At 44.3% G+C, this 20,689-nt stretch overlaps 3 protein-coding genes across 3 annotated transcripts; 2 read left to right on the top strand and 1 right to left on the bottom strand.

Moving 5' to 3' along the window:
• The first annotated feature begins 381 nt into the window (after positions 1 to 381).
• On the top strand, positions 382 to 2,746 carry micos10 (mitochondrial contact site and cristae organizing system subunit 10). Its single transcript, XM_008291417.1, has 4 exons — positions 382 to 503; positions 1,822 to 1,869; positions 2,294 to 2,400; positions 2,528 to 2,746. Exons 1-4 carry the CDS (start codon positions 440 to 442, stop codon positions 2,534 to 2,536), a joined length of 228 nt encoding a protein of 75 aa, XP_008289639.1. The 5' UTR covers positions 382 to 439; the 3' UTR covers positions 2,537 to 2,746.
• Positions 2,747 to 4,506: 1,760 nt separating this feature from the next.
• htr6 (5-hydroxytryptamine (serotonin) receptor 6) lies at positions 4,507 to 10,833 on the top strand. The gene is made up of 3 exons (XM_008291414.1): positions 4,507 to 5,403; positions 7,864 to 7,998; positions 10,451 to 10,833. The coding sequence occupies exons 1-3, from the start codon at positions 4,507 to 4,509 to the stop codon at positions 10,805 to 10,807; spliced, it is 1,389 nt and encodes a 462-aa protein (XP_008289636.1). The 3' UTR covers positions 10,808 to 10,833.
• Positions 10,834 to 11,195: 362 nt separating this feature from the next.
• tmco4 (transmembrane and coiled-coil domains 4) lies at positions 11,196 to 20,475 on the bottom strand. Its single transcript, XM_008291415.1, has 14 exons — positions 20,433 to 20,475; positions 19,674 to 19,824; positions 19,414 to 19,588; positions 19,090 to 19,117; positions 18,866 to 18,995; positions 18,035 to 18,132; positions 17,647 to 17,790; positions 17,393 to 17,512; positions 15,225 to 15,389; positions 14,928 to 15,064; positions 14,433 to 14,517; positions 14,142 to 14,259; positions 13,872 to 13,989; positions 11,196 to 12,056 (listed from the first exon to the last, which is right to left on the bottom strand). The coding sequence occupies exons 1-14, from the start codon at positions 20,473 to 20,475 to the stop codon at positions 11,580 to 11,582; spliced, it is 1,989 nt and encodes a 662-aa protein (XP_008289637.1). The 3' UTR covers positions 11,196 to 11,579.
• Positions 20,476 to 20,689: the final 214 nt, after the last annotated feature.

Here is a 20,689-nt window from a genome sequence, read left to right as displayed (position 1 = left end):
ACACACTTCATGGACTGACTTATTATTAAAACAAACGTGCTTCCAGACGTCCAGTCCATGTCTGAGTCCAGTCAGAAGTTCTGCTGCAGCCCTGCTGGGCCTGTTCTCAGCTCTACCGCAGGGTGGAGACATGAGGCCGTTATGGGTGGAACTCATCGCGAGGTTTGCGGGAATGGTTTAATGCTGCGTTCAGGGACAAAGTATAAAAAACAACTTTTGTGCCTTCCAGATTTCTTTGTGTACATATACTGAATCGTTGCCACTAAGCCGATAAATTACCGGCTTGTAAGATAAACTATGGCATCATTAAACCTTCTGCCCGTCGCCACTCCTTCGTGCTTCTGCTTTCAGTTCGTAACAATCTATATTTCCGACAGCACGTGAAGCGGCAGCAGAGCTGCGTTTGACATCTCTAGCCGGAGTCAAGCTAACAGTCAGCATGTCTGAGAAGGAGCTGGGGAAAAAGTGGGACCGATGCCTGGCAGACGGTGCCATAAAACTGGGTAAATATCGCTCAGTCTTGTGCGTATACCGACATGGTTATGCCCCAGAATGAGGCCTAAATAGGCAGCAGTTTATAATGTAGTCCACAGCTGTCATTGGGACCAGAAGCTAAGTGGCTAGCTATAAAGGGCTCGTAAAGGACACCTGGATGAGCAGTCCGGTACTCAGGACTGATCACTTCTGATGTTATGTAGTCAATTAGGTTGGATTTTATAGTTTCATTAAAGAGGAAAACCCTCGATGTTTCTGCTCTAACGGCCCTCATTAGTTAGATAATGTAGTCAGACAGAAACCCAGAGGAGCTGCCATCCACAAACAGCTGATCTGATGTTTCTCTGCTAACTTACACCCAAACATTCACCAGGACAGGAATGTAAATGTTGTAGGAATGTTTTTTTTTTGTTCTTGGCTTCAGCACACGTTCAACATTAACATACATGTAAACTGTCTGAGCTTATATTACATGTCAAGGAGGAACACAGCTGACTGGTCATCAGACACACAGGTGGACATACCAAGTGTTGTTAGAAATATAAATATATGTGTTAAAGACGTGACTCTCAGCATGACCGGTGGACTGACTTGTGTTGGTTTGTTGCACTGACTTCCTGCTATGGAGCCTGTATTCTTGCTCTAGTAAATGTAATCTGTTTATAATTGTACACAAGTGTAAATACTATTAATACTAATACTCTATTTTTCAACTTAGTAGCTGTGCAGTTAGAATAGAAGAATAGAATAGAATATAACTTTATTGATCCATTTGGTGGAAACCTCAGGGAAATTGTTGAAGTTACTGTAGTGTTGTACTGTCGAGTCATTTCAGTGATCCTGCACAGAGATGAGCTCACTTTAGTTTAACCCTTAGAGGTTTTTGCATACCTCTAGTTGTGTCTTTATTTACCATAAAAGCATAAAAACGTGTCCACAGTGCTCATGTTTGGTATCTGTTTTTTTTTTTTCAGCACAAAATCACCTATATGATCTATTATTTTTTCACTTGAACCAACTATATTAACATTTTGGGCTCAAAAACACACAAAAAATACAAAACCTGATTTGAAGAAATGTATTATTTATGGTCAGATGTGTGAGTTGGCTGTGGTGACACTGACACGGGGGAAAGTCCTCGAGTTCCCAGCATTGTATATAGATCTATTGTCATATCTACTACATGATACAAAACAACAGAAAGCCTATTTAAAATATATAATCCAATTCATGCTAAAGGCAGCACATGCACATCATATACATGCATGGCACCGTAGCTGTGTACATCAGTAAACTACACTGTCATCTGTGTCCATGTGTTTTCAGGAACCGGGCTGGGTTTGGGGATTGTGTTCTCTGTTCTGTTCTTCAAACGTAAGTAGTCTCACTGGATCTGAAGCTGTACGGCTTCATCAGGCTCTGCTGCAACACACACATGTAGGAGTTGTCCTCTAACAAAGGCACTCTCTTCTGTCCACAGTCTCGTCTTTTCTATCTAGATACATAGATTTGCGGTATTTGTATCGAGTCAAGTGTTTTTGTAAAAACAACAAGAGTTAAATCAAATTGCTGTAAAGTTAAATTAGCAAACCATCAAAACAGTGGAAACCACAGTATTACAGGCATACAGACTTATATTATAACTTGTAATATTACAAACACCTATCCTCAGCACAGAATGGAGCACGTATACATTAAAGTTAATTAAAGAAATGATAAATAAATACTATTAAATAAAAACAGACTGGTGTTTTTAATGTACTGTGATGGGTTTACATGAAGTACCTTCTCATTGTAGGGCACACATGGCCGATTTCGCTTGGCTCAGGAGCAGGACTTGGCATGGCATACGCCAACTGCCAGAATGACCTGAGGTCACACTATCTGCTACACAAAAGTGAAAAGGTTGGTTGTAGATCTGCTTTTGTTAGAACTTGTGTCTCTTGTTGTGAACGAGTGGAAAAACTCACTAACTTTGTTAATAACTGTGTTCGTTAAGATTTATACAAGTTGTTTCTGTTTTCTTCAACAGGAGCAATAGCTGCAAGTCATCAAGGGACTGTCGTTTTTTAATTTTTCCATCATTTTGTTTGGTTTTGTTTTGTCTGTGGGAGCGTCACCATTTGCACTGTTCTGCAGTTAGACTCTGTCTCCCTGTGGACGATCCTTCCCTTGTATGACTCTGTATGATCTGTGTGTGCCTGATCAGGACAGTCTGTGTTTATTTAATAAAATAATCATTACAAAACAATGTGTGACGGCTTGGTGATGAATTGTTTCACAGATCCTTCGTAAAGGCTGAAAATCCTGTAGAACCACATTGAACTGAGTAGTACAAAAAAACAAGTGTTGTGTAATGAACTGTAACGGCTAGAAAATATTCCATTCACTCCAAGTGGCAGGGAGTCGAGTGTTAATGCAGATTTAAAAAGGTGGGTTTTCAGTTTTTAAAAAATGAGTTCAATGGTGGGGAAAGGTGGGGACAGCGATGCAGTCCCATGAAGTGGTGGGTGGGTGTGGGTGGGAAGGTCGTGGCAGCAGCTGGTCCGATGTGGCGGATGACAGCGGCGTGGGTTACCATCGGCAAGGCTGTTGAGATGCTGCAGCTCTCAGGACGTCACCCCCACGGATGCTTCTGTTGCGTTCTGTTTTGTATTCAAGTGTTTCTGCTGGGAGGTGAAGTGTCCTCAGTGATGTTCCACCATCAAGGTGTAAGAAGGGATCTGAGGTGAAATGTGAAGTGTTTGATTTTCACAGCAACTGTAGAAAGAAATAAAAAAATCCAAACAAATTCAAGACAAAGTTATTTACTCAGAGGAAGCAGATTTCAAAGCACTGACTGACCTTGGGAGCAGAGTATAAAACTACAAGACATATCCAGTGTTATTCACTATTATAAATCATTAAAACATGCAAGAGAGTGAATATTTTTATATAGAGGTTACTTTTCTGAAGACATTAAATTGTCATTAATAATCAATATTAACTTAAACACTTAATACATCATTACATTTGACACATAACACAAGAACAACACACGTTGTCAGAAAAATAAAAGAAATGCCAACAGTTACACTTCAGTAGTTAAAGACATCATGGCCAAACAAGCCAGAAGCCCACCCACAGCAGCTCCTGTGATCTAGAAATTACCATATCTTGTTGTGATTGTGCATGGTTATGCATTAACAGCTCAATGCTTCGACACACTCCTTCTCAGTGGCTGTGCGCTCAGGCAGGGAGGCACACTGGAGTGGCCGACACGGGGATTAGCAGGAGCGAGGATGTAAAGGCAGCCTTGCAACAACCGTGATACCTGTAGAGCACTTATGAACAGAGCCCTGCTTACAAATGACTGTCGCACAGTTCTGTGTTGTGTTTCTGCTCCCCTGTGCTGCATCCCAGAATAAAAGGACTTGTGGAAAGGCAGCACAGCTCGAGATCAGCAGAGGACTTGCGGAAGCGGCACAGATCCACTTCTGTGAGGTGAGCTGTGTTTCTGAGAATTGCTCGTTCTCTTCATCTTCAGTGGATCCTCTCAGCGCCACTGTGCTCGTGTGCCTAGTCAAAGCTCATCTCTCTCTCTGTGCCCTCCTCCAGAGCCTGTCATCAGTGTGACATGCTGCTTCGAAACCCTCTGTCAGCTATCGAATGGCTCATTCTGGCTCTCCACTGTGGATGAGGCAGAGACACGCTGACCAGCATGGAGACATGAGGGGGACAGTGTTGGTGATCTGGATCGTTTTACTGGTGGCAGTACAAGTAAGTCCAGGACCTGGATGTATTCCTGCCAGAGGGAGATGGAGATACTTAACCATGGAGAACAAGCTTGTTAACCGTAACAGGAAAAGCTTTGGATGGCTTCTCAACGCAACAAGTCAGTGGCTTCTGTTTATCCGACAACGCTCCTCATGTGTGAGCTTTAGCTGAGAAGGACAACTGGTCAAGGTTTGTAGCATTTGGTGGAGCCTGAAGAGGAACCTTCAGGAGCTGGTTCTTTGATTGTTGGACACCATGGCTGACTCTCACTTGTCTGGCTCCATAGGAAGCTACAACAGCAGTTTCCCCACCGCCAACGCTTGGAGCATCAATGGCAGTGGTCCATGGCTGTTGGCCTTCATGCTGACCATCATCATCCTCATGACCGTCTGTGGTAACATGTTGCTCATCGCTTTGGTGTTTGCACATCGGTCTCTGCGCTGCACCTCAAACTGCTTCCTGGTGTCTCTGTTCTTGTCTGACCTGATGGTGGCGCTGGTGGTCATGCCCCCAGCCATGCTCAACGTGCTTTGCGGGGCCTGGGTGCTGTGGCCCGCCTTCTGTCCAGTTTGGCTTTGCTTCGATGTCATGTGCTGCAGTGCATCCATCCTCAACTTGTGTGTGATCAGTCTGGACCGTTACCTCTTCATCATCTCGCCGCTGCGCTACAAGCAGAGGATGACGCCGCCTCGGGCACTACTCCTGGTCGGAGCTGCTTGGGGGTTGGCAGCGCTGGCCTCCTTCCTGCCCATTGAGATGAGATGGCACAGCTTAGGCCACAGGAGTGGACACTCGTTGATTCCTGGGGTTGGCATCAGTAATGTCAGCGCCTACTCCGACAAACTGTACCCAGAGTCCTACTTTCAGCTGTCACCGTCAGGAGGCCCTTCCTTCCAGTGCCGCCTGAGGGTCACCCTTCCCTTTGCCCTTGTTGCATCACTGCTTACCTTCTTTTTGCCCTCTAGCGCGATTTGCTTCACATACTGTCGAATCCTTCTGGCAGCACGGAGACAGGCGAAGAGGGTTGCTGCACTGAGCCACCCTCCCCACCCACATCCATCTCTTGGAGAACCCTCCCGGCCTCCTTCGCCGGGGGTCGCAGCAGGTCAAGCTCAGCAGGACGGTGATAACTGCAGTCACCAGAATGTACCGGTAAGAAAGAGAGTCCAAACAGTACGACAGAGCAGCCAGTGCACTGAGGGTAGCCGGTGTATGTCTAAAAGAAACACCGGAGACTTTTGGAAATGCTTGATCAGATCAGAAATGGTGCTGAGAAGCAAACCTGGACCTTACTGAGAGTAGGAGTTGAAAAGGTTTATCGGTCGAGCCCCAGCTCATCTTTTCCTTGAGATTATTAAGGCTTCACATAACAGTGTTCATTCATGTGTCTCAGGCTATTCTGTAAAACGTGTACTGCAGAAATCCACCTCTACATTCAGTAGCAGCTAACACGGTTATGGCTCCAATCAAAGGACAGGAAATTGCAAGCTACACAAACATAAAAACTCAGCCTTCAAAAGTACTGCTTAAATGTGGAGGTTTTTACCCAGTTGATAAGAAGGTCTCTTGACAGAGAAAAGACCTTGTGGTGGTTTTAGAGGCTGTTGCTACAGGGATGTCATTGAAGAGCAACCCTTAAAGAGCAGGATTTCAATCAGCACCGGGAACGTATCGCAGACTGTTTACCGGCCGTCTGCAAGGACGGTTGTAAAGAAGTTCTTCTTTTCTTCTTGCAAATGTGAAACAACAGAAGTTCCAGGCTGTGAATAGAATTGCAGTATATACAGTATGCTGTGTTGAATAAATAGTAGTGTAGGATATAGAAGTGAACAGTTTTGCTTTTCAGTAATTCTTGCAGCAACAGAAAGTATAAAAGCAGCCTCGTAGTCTGTCACGTTGTCACTTAAACCTTAACTTCTAACTTTCACATCGACCCTATTTACACTTTTATTTATTCTGTGCGCTAATGTGTTTCAATACTGAACTCTTTTATGGCTGAATGTTTTCCACACGTTTCACCCAAAACTCAGTCTGACACATTCTGGAGAACTTTAAGTGAACTAAACTGATTTTCAACAAACTGCCGGTCTGTAAAGGTCTGCCCACCAAGCAATGACGTTTAATGCGTTCATACCATTTTTTCCTTACATGACTATTCTTAAAGTAAAATAGAAAAGTAACAGCAGCACGACTGGTTTCCTCAAGTCACTGGTGCTGATCGAAGGCGATGATCATTAAGGAAGGCACAAAAATGGCATGAAAAATCCACGTCAAGTCCTTTAAGGTAGGTCTGAAAAGTAGAAGGTCTTTATTTCAGAGGCTAGAGACATTAAAAAACACATCAACGTCTGCTGACTTGTGCCTTCTTTGGGATTCACACACAAATGTTTGAAGTTGTGTCGTACGGTCCTGCCCACCTAATGTCACACAGCTTTATAGAATATAATGTTTATAATAATGAAATATAAAAGTCCTGAATCATTTCCTATACAACCTGTAGCAAAACAGGCTGTTTATTGTCATAGAATAATGTCATAATCCTGTTTTTTGTCATAACGAAATTCTCCGAAATTGATTCCAGGAATAACTTTTACCCGTTTAAAGTCGTGGTTGGCTGATGGTTACTGCTCATGGCCGAGTGTCGGTTATCACATCCCGGTCAGCCGCCAAAGGCAACGTGCTGGTTTATTACCTGCTCACCTGAGATCTGCTCACTGAGTTATTCACACTGTCTGACATTAATTAGGGCACATTGTTGCAGAGCATGTCGTCGCTCATAACTGACCTGCTCAGCTAATTAATGCTGATAATTTCATCCTCTGTTTACCCTCTGATTAAAGGAAATTACTTTTATCGATGGGGTGACTTTTTTGTTTTTTTACTGAAGCAAAACCATGAAGCTCCGTTTGAATCAACATTTCTTTATCTTCAGAGAACCCGTCCCTTGGTCTGGTGAAAGCATTCCCATTTTGGCTGTGTTTGGTCACACAGACACAGTTTGTCTCAGCGCTCTATCGTTGGGATTGAAGCCGGCTCATTGGAACATCCCGGATACAGTCATAACTCCATCCTGGACCGAGGGTGTGATCATAAACGGGCAGCACAGTGTTAGCATCTGTACTGAATTAAGACGTTAGAGGAATAGTTCAGCATGTTGGGAAGGTCTCTGCTGACATCTTGCCCTGTCTGATTCCCACTGATAACCCCTGTACCAAGTCTAAACCATTCGCCCTTCATTGTACAAACAGAGCACTGGCTGTGGCATCTTTTATATTAATAACAACATCCACTGTGTTTCTGATTAGTGGTACTGTAAATAATTTCCCACTGAGGTAATATTGCACAAGGGCTTCTGTGTATACGGTAATTCTCAGCAAGGAAGTGACTTCCAAAACAATTAACAACTCCTTTTATTTAATCTACACATTTGCTAAAAAAAAGAGCTTCAAGCAAAATGCATGAAGAAAGTCTATATGCATTATAATGATTTAATTCACTTGTCAAAGGGACAAAAAGGAGGCCCGGGGCAGTTTCTGCAAAATGCCTTTGCAGCAAAACAGCATTTATGTTGTCCTGGGATTAAGGCTTTCTGTTGTTCTCTGCTGTCCACAGCCTTCAGTGAACATCGAGCGTCGTCTGGCCCACAGGCAGGGTCGGAGGGCACTGAAGGCCAGCCTGACGCTGGGAGTCCTCCTGGGACTGTTCTTCAGTGCTTGGCTCCCCTTTTTCATCACTAACATGGCTCAGGTGAGTAGAGAAACCAGACACTGACTACCTAACCCTAACCCAGGAGGTGGTCAGTGTTATAATGTCAAGTATATGTTCGATATGTGTGATCGGAGGAGCTGGGAAAGACAAATAGCTTCATCCATCTCTCTGGTTAGCCTTCATATATACATGCACATGCAGCTGCTGTTTCTTCACCATAAACATTTGCAACAATTTCTGACACCATTTTTAAACTCTCCTGTTTCACATATCAGTGATTCAGTGGTTTTCTCACAAATTTATATGCGTGGTGGGCACAAAAAAGAGTGTGAAATAAATGCAAAAGGAAGAAAGAAGGAGAGAAAAACACTTGGATACCGATCTATTTCTGTATTGGCCAGCCTGGGCGTCACAGCCTCACCAAGCTATCTAAGGAGGAAATAAATTGGCATTTCAGCTTTGTGTGGCTGACTCACTCCTAACCCCAGAAAACAGCCTACTGAAGCACCGTTTATAATTGTTATTCTTTTTAGCTTGTTGATTTTGATTTGAATAGACCGAACACACGCACTCATTACTCAGCGAGCAAACAAGCGAGGCCACGAAAAACCTCAGCGAGACTCAATAAATGTCAAAAAACAGCTTAATCTAAATTGGTAATGACACTTATCCTGTTTTTCAAGCTTTCAGTGATCCAGTCATTTTGATTTCCCATCTGTGCCCTCTCGCTTCTCCCCTGCACAGCGCAGAGCGGAGCGGAGACTCGACTGTGTCTGCGCTCTCCTTTCTTTTCACACTCAATGTGGTGTGTGAAACGCACCCCCCCTCTTCTGTCCTATTCCCACTGCCTCCCATCTCATCTTGGTAGTATTGGAAGTTCTCCTCTAACAGCTGTCTCCTCCTTCACTGTCGCTCTCTCAATCTAGTGGATGTATTCAAGATCGGTGTTCAGTCACACACAAACGGAAAATTACATGCAATAGAAGAAGCAGCGGACGGCCTGTGTGATTAGCGAGAAAGGAAATGAATAATTGTTCCAAATGATATAAGAATTAACGAGGGCTATACATAAATGAATGTATTAGAGGTTATGTTAAGTCCTAGTAATATATTTTGCATGTATTTATTTATTTATTTATGCACAAGCTGTATCATGAATTAAACTAGGTTTTCTGATTATTTCCAAACTCAGCTATTTAAAATTCGCCATTTCTAGTACACATCCATCCATCATCTCTACATCTTAATCCTCACTACGGTCATGGGGGGCTGGAGTCTATCCCAGCTGACTCAGGGTGAAGGCAGGTTCACCTGGACAGGTAACCAGTCTATCACAGGGCTACACTTAGAGACAGACAACCAAGCACACTCACATTCACACCTACGGACAATTTACAATCACCAATTAACCTCAGCATGTTTCTGGACTGTGGGAGGAGGAAGCCAGAGAACCCGGAGAGAACCCACGCTGCACGGGGAGAACATGGAGACTCCACGCAGAAAGATTTGGGACGCGAACCGGCGACCTTCTAGCTGTGAGGCGACGGTGCTAACCACCGCTCCACCATGCAGCCCCAACATTCAACCACTGGAACTAATTTTTCTGTTCAGGAATGCAAGTAAATAATTATAATCTGACACCTTAATTAAGAAATAATAATGCGCCTTACTATTTTTTCAGTTTTTTGTAAATTAGAAAATTAATGGATAACAATAATAATTATATTTTAGCATTAAAAATGTCATTTTGGTTACAGAGCTTCTACATACGGGTGTATTAACTGTTACAGAAACATAAAATATGATTGTGGTTATTATCAATGCTGTTAATTTAGGACAGCTGTGGCGTAAACCTGACGCTGGGTGGAGGTCTAATACATTGTTAAGCGCTGTATGTTCACATTGTGTGTCCTTCCAGTTCTTTGTTGAATATTTTAAATTGTGTGCAGTGCATATCCACTTTGCTTGTTTGCAGTCTTTTGTTGATGCATTCCTGCCATCATGTGTGTAAATGTTTAATAATTACAAGGTGCAGCACTACAGGTGGCCAAAGCAATGCAGGGTGACTTACAGATTACATTCTGGTGTATTTACTTCATCGCTTTTATTATTTACACACTTTCATTGGCACAAATGTCCGTCCTTACAGAGGAAACTTCATTTTGGATCACTTCTTTACACGTTTGCGAGCGTCTTCCAGCATCTTGTGGTAGGCGTTTGCTTCGTCTGTGCTCGATGTTGCTTTGTTCAGCTTCAGGAACATGATAACTGCAAGTAAACCTTGCCAAAAATGACAGAGCTCATAAATCTTAAAACAGGCAAAATACAGCTCAAATGAACAAATAAAATTGTAGGATTGTGATATATTTACCACCGAATGTTAGGATGTGTCAGTCCACATCATGTTCCCAATAGGTCTCTGCTTTCTGTATTTATGTTTTACCTAAATGATGCCTTAATCTCTGCAACACTTGTCACGCTCTTTCTCCAGGCAGTGTGTGAGTGCATCCCCCTGGCGCTCTTCGACGCCATCACCTGGCTGGGCTACTGCAACAGCACCATGAACCCCATCATCTACCCGCTGTTCATGAGAGACTTCAAGCGAGCTCTGGGGAAGCTCTTGCCGTGCTGCTCCTCGCGGTCGCCCAGGAGACCCTCGCCAGCTCTTTCCCTCTCGCTGCGTAACTCAGGAGAGCCCAACATGGCCAGTAACCCCCCCTCGCCCCTGGCCTCGGACCCCACCCACCCTCCTGCCACCGCCACCGACGCCGTCAACCTGCTGGACGCCGAGCATGCTGGGATTGAGCTGCCTCTGCTTCTACCCAATCAGGTCGACACCCTGGACTGAGCGGTCAGCTGGAGCTTCAGTGGAAGAGTGACCGCGGCTCATATCATGTGCTGACTGAATGTAGAATCACATTTAAAATCTCGGTCTGTAAACACAATACTTGTGCTCTATCTTTAACTGTGCTTCTTTCTAACACACAGTTCGAGATGTGCCTTTAAACACATTCCGTATAAACCAAGGCCAAGACTAATTCAGATTATCAGTGCCAGCAGCATACAACGTGACTAAACCCTCCAGTCGGTGGTTCATGTCAGTGGAGGAGGACAGACAAAAGGATGGCCTTGAAGAACACACATTCGCTGAATTGGCCCCAGCCTGATGGAAATCACATTTCTGTGATAATATCCATAGCAACCAAGCCAACGGAAGAAAACACGGACAAAAGGAACAGAGTTGTCGCCTAGTTTGCATCATTCACTTGGATCATTTGCAGCTATTTAACTTCATAGCAAGTTAAGAAAATAGAATCTGACCACATTCACAGTAAAAACAAAGTGGGTCACAAAATTCTCCAGTTACTGAATTAATAAATCTAAAATCTCCTTTTAGCAACTAAACCAAGCGGCTAGCTCTGGGGCCTGTTGCTAGGCGCTGCCATACGTGTGCATTGAGTCTCGTGCAGTCTCTGGCATGTCGGCGTGCTGAGGATGGAAGGAGTATTTTCTCCAACAAAGCTCTGATGCTGCAACAAAAAAAAAAAAAACTTGAGAAGATGAGAGTTTACAAGGAAGCAGCTGGTCCTGTAACATGCTCTTTACAAGTTTGGCCGCCTTTACTTGTGTGAGTGCTCTGTGGTCCAGTGTGTGTCGTCCCAGCTCCACGATACGTGTTCGTCATCCACATTAGCCTCCTCTGTGCTGTCACAGTTAAAATCAGATGCTGCTGCGTTATTGTCCTCAGAGGTAGGTGATGAACTGTTTGGGACTGCGATGTGACCGTTTGATTCTGCATCATGTGATGAGCCCAGCAGGTCTGAAATATCAGGGATATCCCACCCATCACCCGTCTCCTCCAGCTCCTCTGTCACATCCCGGCTCTCCTGAGTACCAGTCTCCGTCTCCTCAGCCGGGTTCTGTGTGTTGGTCACGTGTTGCTCGTTAGCTGTTTGGTCGACGATGTCCGCTGTCCCATCTGTAACCGCTACGGACTGAGGAAGAGCAAAGGAGGCTCCTGGGACTTCTTTGGTGGGAACTCCTACTGCGACCAGGATGGTTTCCATCTGACGCATGTAGTCCAGGTGACCCTTCACCTGGGAAGCAGGATTACAGTTCTGTCACCCAGGGTTTAAAAACGCTTCATATTTCTTTGTCAAGCACAGTATACACAATGTCCTTTTCTTAAGAAGAGTTTACTGCTATGTACAAATGTTTTCTTTCATTTATTTATTTATTTTTCCCTACAACAGATTGTTCTGTATGACCTGAGGCAGGTTCCATGAAGCCAGTTTACCAAATAAGTCAGACTCATTTCAGTTATTCTGACTTATTGTCCAGTTATTTTGGTTCCAAAAGGCAGATTTATCATAGTTGAAGGTCAGTAAATGAGCTTCACCTTTACATACATGTGAACAGACATATTTATGTCTATCATACATCTATATACGTGTGTGCAGCTGACATTTCCTGTAGATTGAGACTTGGCAGGAACAGCGTGCATGCTGTGTTTTTATTAAAGTGAATCAGTGATGAATCAACAGCGTGCAGCCCCCGACGATGAAGACACCGAGAAACAGAAATGCTTTGCAGAAACAAGAGCCAACAATAATTCACAGCTCATACACCAGGGGAGCTCCTATCTCTTTACTCTTGACTTCCTGGACTGGATTTATTCAGGTTGCATCATAATATTTTATAACATTTTAGCGTAGCTGCCATTCAGCCAATCAGCAGCTTCTTACAGCCTTTCTCTGTGGTTTGGTTTACAGCAGCCACACGACCTTTTCTAGATGTTTGACTCCGTCACATGTTTCTAATGTTAGTGTCCTACCGCTGTTTGTTACGTCCATCTGATCCATGCTCCACCTCTAGAGCTGCTAAAGAACTGCTAGCAGATGATCTCAACAACTCGATTGCTTGAACTTCAGCTAACCTTCATGGAACCACTTTAGCTGCAACCGATGTTTTTGGTTGATTCAAGTCAGGTGTTGAACTAAAAGTTCTACTTTTCCCGGCAGCTTTGTGGGAACAGGCCCCTGGTGCATTTCAAGTATGTTCTTACTGTTCTTTTCTAAATGTTTTATTGTGCAAAAATGTGAACGCTCTGATGCTTTATCCGGTTCATTCAGTAAAACGGGTGGTAGAAAGGCATTGCTGTGAACTAAAACAGACCAGCAGGGGCCTTATTTTTATTAGCTTTTAACTCTTTTGAAGCACAAATGCAAAACAGTATTTCATACAACAACACAACAGAAACTATATCTCAGTGTAATATTGTCTTCTCTTGTTTGTCAACAGTTTTTTGTATTAGACTAAAATAAACATTTCTTTCAATAATCAACCGCTTTATATGAACAATGGGTACGATGACTGTGTGTGTGATGTGCATGATGTCCCTGAGTCAGAATCTAACAAAGGACTCCTACCAGACTCTTCTTTAAGTGTGATGTGAGTCTGTCAGGTTTATGTTTGAGCTCCGGTTCGCTCTCACTGCTACCATACGCCTTGTTTCCAGAAGCAGTGAGCAGCTGTGTCCAGTGAGATCGTCTCTACAGCGACTAGCTGGTGACCACAGCGGTGTATCAGCTGAGATTTAAGGAGCCACGTTTCCCTACTAACCTTACAATGAGCCTTTCAGGGTCATATATCTGTGTAAACTGTGCAACCCTTTAGAACTGCCAGACATGAATATTGCAGAGCAGCTACAAACAAGTCTTTTTCAGTATTGCTGCATCTCTTTTGTCACTAGTGTCACGTAGGAATGAGCCACTTCTGTCCCCGCTTATAGACACAATGAACAAAAGTAATGCTGAACCCAAACTGAAGGTGAGAACATCAGAAGGTTAAACAACCCTCAGTCCATTTACTTTCAGCTGAATGTACTAACTTGATCCTAAGCTATGACTCACCACGGAGGAAAGATCCACATTGATTATGCGCCGATCCTGGATGTTGATTGGTTGTAGCCCAGCAACAGACAGTTGTGCAGCTGAGCTTCGGTACAAGAACCCGAGGAGCCAGTCCCCTCTGATAGGTAGATAACGCAGAGTCACATATTCACTTTGATCATTAAGCTTGCTTTCAAGGCATTAGTTGCAAAATGTACTGCAGTCAAATAATGGACCTCCCTCCCTAAACAGTGGGTTCATCACAGCCTTAAAGCATCTGTTCTGCTTTACCTGCAGTATCCGTTGACTATTTTCCCAGCCACAACCCTTGTCATTCTCTGCCAGGCCTTCTCAGATCCATCCACTGGGGCCCCCAGGAGGATCACATCCTCCACGACTCCTTCACTGCCTGAGGATCCAAAAACAGCACGGAATAATGTAGTTTACCAGAACAAAATAGGGATGTAAAGATATTATCCATCAACACAGCAGTTTCACTAATAACTCAGCAGAAAAGACAAGGATGACTGTGTTCTGTTCAGTTTTTTAAAATCAGAATCTCATCCCAGTAACATCTCACACCTTGGTCACTGGCCAGCTCCTGGAGACAGTAGTAGATCACTCGGGCTCCGAGACTGAAGCCTATGAGGCTGACGGGCCGCTTCCCCTTCACAAACGGAAAGAAAGAGAACAGTAGCTTCCACTTTCTTAAGTTATTTGATCAAATAATAAAGCAATATTTAAGGTCAACCAATGCAATTTTCATTTAAAGTTGCGTTGTGATATTCAAGCAGAAAAATCAAGGGAGTAAAGAACAGAAACATCTTGGTTAAAACGAATCTAAAGCAGTTACTGATGTGTACACAAGCACCACAGGTCAGGCCCATGTTGCATGTCATATACCCTCTTCCTATCTATCACTGCTGCACCTGTCAAGTTAAGAAACATGCTACAAAAACATGAAATAACAATAAACAGTAAATGTGTACATAAGATATACAGTCAAGCTGCTTTCTAGACAGAGAGCAGATTGTACCACACTATAGTAAAGTACAGGAGTTAGAGGTGGTATGATACCTGCTGCCTGCTTCTCAGAACCTGCGCCAGGTGTTTCCCCACTTCAGCTGAGCGGTTCAGACAAACACACCAGGGGTGGTCGATGACGCTGGCCGCTGCCAGCAGAGACGCAGGCCACGTCAGAGCCGTCACAATACCTGAACAGTGGAAAGTACATGAACGCAGCATCAAGCAACGTGTTCAACAGACTTCACAGGCAATGATCAGAGCGAGTGCTGGGCAGCTCCAAACCACAGCATTGACTCACATCCCACTCCACTCACTACACATCTAGTGAGGAAAGAAGGGATTCCTCACCTGACAGCACTGTGTATTTGAGGGCTTCCTGGGCCACCATGCTGACCAAGCCGTCCAACAGAGAGGCCATCGCTGATCCCAGATCCCTGAGAAAACGTGACTCCCACACCAGGCAGTACTGTTCACCGCACTCGCCCAAACTGCACCAGGGGGCCTGGAACGAACCTGGAACACAGCAGTCGTGTTTTCATATGAGGAAACAACTAAGCAGCTCTTGTACGTGTTTTTTCAGCTACTGGAAATGTAGAGGGCACTAAGCCTGTAGCTGGGTGTATGTTTTAGTGGTGAACGAGAGCTACGTGGTTTTATGTAAAAAGCAAAATCAAAGCGGTTTGTCTGCATAACTTTAGGTGGACACTCTGTTGGTATAGTTTCAGAACATCATGTGAAGAACTCTGCACAGCTTTTCATTCATTACTATTTAAAGCACTATGTAGCTGACCTAGATAAGACCCTAAACCTCTCACTGAACTGGACAAAAACATGGAGACAACGAAATACAAGCAGATCACAGTAAATGTGTTGGACTCGCTATGTTGGTGGTGGATTGTGTGCATAAGTATATGAAGGCCGTGGTACTGACCCGACTGGATTTATTCAGTGCTCTGTAAAATAGACTATTCACTGTTCAAAGGTCAAAGTGTTTAACATGGTTTCAACACACACTTTGTTGAGTCCACTGCGTCTGTAGAGCTACGTGGTCTGGCACGTCTACAGATTAACACATGAAAGCACTTTAGGAGTACACTTTCAGGTTTAATGTCCAGAGCTCTGACAAAAGTATGAGAGACACAGAGATCATGTGGTGGCAGATAGTTATCCACTCCTGTTATAGTGACATGAAGCATACGTCAGCTCTGTAGTCGTCAGCAGCTGCTCTCCATGATATGCCGTTTGGATTTAAACGTACTGCTCTTCTTTGATGTCGGCTACTCTTGGCCGATGATCACACTCTGATGCCAATGACCTCACTTTAGAAAAGCAGTGTTGTAAATGCATATTTAAATACAGTCGTGACTCAATAATCCGACACTAAATGTAAAACCTTCTTCTATGTCGGATAGCAAGGCTGTCGGATTGTCGAGACGGAGGTCCAGATACAAGGAGGGCTTGATGCTGGAAGGCTCATTAGTTGTTAATTATTGTTCATAGTTGTTATAATAACTAGTAGGGCTGGTCCCAATAACATTTTCTGCTCTCTGGATATTTAGGCCCAATTAATGATGAATATCAGAATATTCGTCCCGGTTGGGGGACACTTCCACCCCGGGGCAGCGCTCCTACGGGGTGGAAGTGTCCAGAACACACAGGCAGTACTTGGCTGCTGATGCTAGTTTAGTTAGCGCTCACACTTCTGTTTCCTCCATCGGTGGCGGCGGGGGAGTGGCAGATACGCTCCACCGTTACCATCCATGTTTACTTCCATAAACACTGAGCACGCTCGCTGCGTGTGACGTCGTCGTGTCCTCTTCTGCGCATGCGGGACACTTTTGGCTCGTATGAAGTTCACACAGCAGATCACATACAAGTCGCATTGAACTGGAAACGTGAAGGAAGTCACAAAGAAATCCTCATTGAGCATCAAGTCCTGCAGTGTGAACGTAGCCAATCTGTGGGATTGTTCAGTCAGATAATACGCCGTCATCCTGATTGGTGACATTAAATGTCATGTTGGAGTCAGAATCCAAGGCTGTCGCTATGTTAAGGCTGTTTTTATGGGTTCTGTTGGTTTTTCCTAAAAACCTGTCGGATAGCAAGGTTTAGGATTGTTAAGGGTCAGATTATCAAGTCAGGACTGTATTTTAATTATTTATGAACAATGTACTGCAAGTAAATGTGCTTAAAATAAATACACATGAAACTCTAAAGCAACTTCATATATGTTCACTGATGCAGAAGGTACAGCAGAGGCAAAATACTGGATACTGTGCCCTTTATTATTGTGCTATTGTGTCAGGACATGCTGGCAATCAATAAGGAGCGTGTCTTCATGAGAACATTGAATTAGAAAGAAAGGAAGATGTATAGGGTCTGTAGTCCATGGACTATACCACAAGCTCTGTTGATAGTGCCAAGTATATTGTGATAAAAGTTATTTTCTAAATTGCCCATTTCTAATTATTGGAAACTGGCAGTGGCTGTAGTGAGACAGCAGAAGCCGTACTTACTGTATTTGCCACTACAGAGCCAGCCAGTCACTGCGATGGTCAGGTGAAGATGCTTCCCAGAACTCAGTGGCAGGAATTCAAATTCCTCTATCGCCCCAATGCACTTGTTCATCTTATAGCCTGGAGAAACCAAAAATGAAATAATGGCAAAGAGAAGCAAACGTCTAGCTTTTCAGAATCTATCAAAACCATGTTTATCAAGTTTAGAAAAAGAATTTGCAGATAACACCTTTACAACCATCCAGTGTTCTTACCGGTCAGTCCAGCCCCTGCTGCTCCAAACAGAGAGGCCATGATAGCGATGCCAGTAGCTGAGCCCAGAGCAGCAGCACCTCCAGCCCCCAGCACAGCACCGGCTCCAGCTGCCAGCAACGGAGCAGCCAGCCCACCTGTCACACCTGGCAGAGGCAACAAGATGACAGTCAGTACAGAATACTAAAGCTACTCCGTGCCAATGTGACAGAGCTTAAGGAAACTCTAAGTGTTGAAGGTGTGTGATGATGCATTATGTCTGCATGAACTCTTCTGATAAAGTTCTGTGATGATTTCATTATCGCTTGATCAGGTCTTCAACTGAAGCCCATGATTCCACAAAAGACAACAGATGTTTCAAACGCCCTGAACCGAAGCAGGAATACTCACCAATCATGGTTCCTCCACCCACAGTAGCCAGTCCAATGAGGAGGTAACGCCGTAACTTCCGCCCTCGTTCTCTCCTCAGCCGCCTCGAGGACTCCTCTCTAGGAAGCAGAGGGACACGAATCATCCGTATGACTAGAAATAAGTGTGTCAGATGAATCTTCAAGATCATTTAAGGCGACACTTTGAAAACAATGAGCTGCCTGGTTATGCCACAGCAACCTTAATGCCATAATGACTATATATACACACAATAGAGTCCAGATCTGGCAGGACCTGAGCTGGAATAAGATCATCAAATGGTCCCAGCAGAGGCTACATTTCCTGAGGAAGCTGAAACAAGCCTCTCTCCCTGCCAGCATCCTCAGGACTTTCTACAGAGGTGTGATGGAGAGCGTTCTGACATCCTGCATCTCCACATGGTCCTCCAGCTGCAGTGTGTCAGACAGAAAAGCCCTGCAAAGGGCAGTTAGAGGAGCTGAGAGGGGCATCAGAGTTTCCCTCCCCTCTGTCCAAGAACTTCTCCAGAGCCGCTGCAGGAGCAGAACCCTGAACATTGTCAGGGACTCCTCACAGCCTCTCTATGAACTGTTTAAACTGCTGCCATCAGGCAAACGTTTCCGGAGTGTTAAAGGAAGAACCTCCAGAATGATCAACAGCTTCATGCCACCAGCTGTCAGAATGCTGAACTGCTGATCCAGATATGCAATCACTTCTTTATCTAATTGCTTTGAGTTACTGGATCCTGAAGAAGCTCCCTCTCATCCTGCCTGTACTACTGTTTGTGTACAGCAACATGACAATGACATGTAAACTCATCCAGCCGTGACGTACTCGCTCTCCTCTCCTCCTTCCCTCAGACTCTCTCCCAGCGACTCCTCAAAGTCCTCCAGCTGCTCGGGAGAGACTCGCAGCAGACAGCTGACATGACGGATGAGAACCCTCGCTCTGGCATCATACTGGCCTGCCAACGCGACACGTCATTGGAGTTTAAAAATAAAAAGCTTTTATGAATTCATATCAACTTTTGAAGTTGTTCGTTCTTAAAAGAGTCTCACCGTCTTTGACAGAAAAGGACACCAGATCCTGTAACACAAAGGTTAGAGTCAGCGTGATTGTGGAAAGAATATCATTTCTTTAATGTTGTTAAAGACAAATAAACAAGCTTTGTTGTTGTATTTTGTAGTGATTACAACATCATGCATCTATAGACCTGCATATGATTCATATATATTCTATGTAGATCATTTAAATGACAAATGATTCAAAACTGTATCACCTTAAAGTACCTGTATTGTTTCAGTTTTTAATATATTTTTTGCCTTTGTTCAGAGCATTTCTACCTTTTATGTCCTTGCACTGCTCTGATCTTAAGGCAGTACCTGTATGATGGGGGTGGCCCCTACAGCCAGCAGGGGATCCGCCTGCAGGATGGACAGGAAGGTGTCCGAGCCCTCGAAGCCCAAGCCCGACAGGAAAGCACCCATGACCGGCATCACGGACTCATCCAGGTCCAGCCAGCGGACCAGAGCCTGCAGGTACTGCTCCCTGAACACACTGACAGACAGAAGAGGCAAGAGGTCTTCAGCAGGTCCACACGTCTCTGAAGTACAGACACACAGAACCTCCATGATTGTGCTACCTGTTTTCAGATCCAGTAAACAACTGACCCAAGGAGACGCCACACAGGGCGGCAAACGCAAACCGGCTCTGCTCACTCAGCTGTCTGCTGACAACCAGCTCTGGGTTTGGGTCACATGGGGCTTGTTGTGCTGTTTCTGCCCCCCCTGGGTCTGAAGAGATAAACGGACAAAGATTAATGATTAATCTGAAGTTGGTTCAGACACATCATAAAAGAAACCACATCCATGTGACACATCCTGGGACACACTAGTCATCAGCACAAAGCTCAGAGGTGTCAGAGGTCGCTGTCACTCTATTTAAGAGAAACAAAAGTTCGGTGGATCACCTACATTTACCACCAGACCCAGTGACCTGAACGAGGCCTTGTTTTTAATGTTCCTGTTCAGGTTCCGTTTGATTTAGTTTCGTTTATGACTTACTGTGACAGTCACATAAAACTGGGTCTAACTTCTCTCTGACCTGATTTAAACACACTGAGGCTGCTTAACTTTAACCTACATGTCTCTTATATGTCAGCTTTTACCTCAGATAAAGTAAAAGTCACTTAAACCTGTGAACCTCCAGCACAGACCGCTGTTAGCCGCTAAACAGCTGCTTGTTCCGGACGCTGTAGCCGCTGGGTAACCAGCTAACGGGTAACTAGCTAACAGGTGTAACTAGCTAACGGTACCGGGGTGACTCGTCAAAACGTCGTCAAGTTCAATTACTTATCCTCTTAGCACACTCAGGACCAGAATAAACCCGCTTTGGGCTGTACCTGGGGTGAAGCTGGAGCCCGGACAGCTCTGCTTTTCCTCCATGACTGGCACAACTCCGAAGACTGAACTTTTGGTGCGTTCACGGGCTCCTCCTGAGCTCCGACATTACAACAACATCACATTGTTTGGTATTAAATGGACGCGAATGAAAACGATTTATTTACTCGGGGAAACTAGTTGTACAAGTCATTTTCACAAACAAACAATAATACGGCTTCTAGCTTTTAATGTCCCTTTAAAAAAAACTCTTTTACTA

Source organism: Stegastes partitus, unplaced genomic scaffold, assembly GCF_000690725.1.
Source record: "Stegastes partitus isolate 25-593 unplaced genomic scaffold, Stegastes_partitus-1.0.2 Scaffold742, whole genome shotgun sequence".
NCBI classification, from domain to species: Eukaryota; Metazoa; Chordata; class Actinopteri; family Pomacentridae; genus Stegastes; species Stegastes partitus.
The sequence above is the reverse complement of the archived record's forward strand: the minus strand, read 5'-3'. Positions and strand labels throughout refer to the sequence as shown.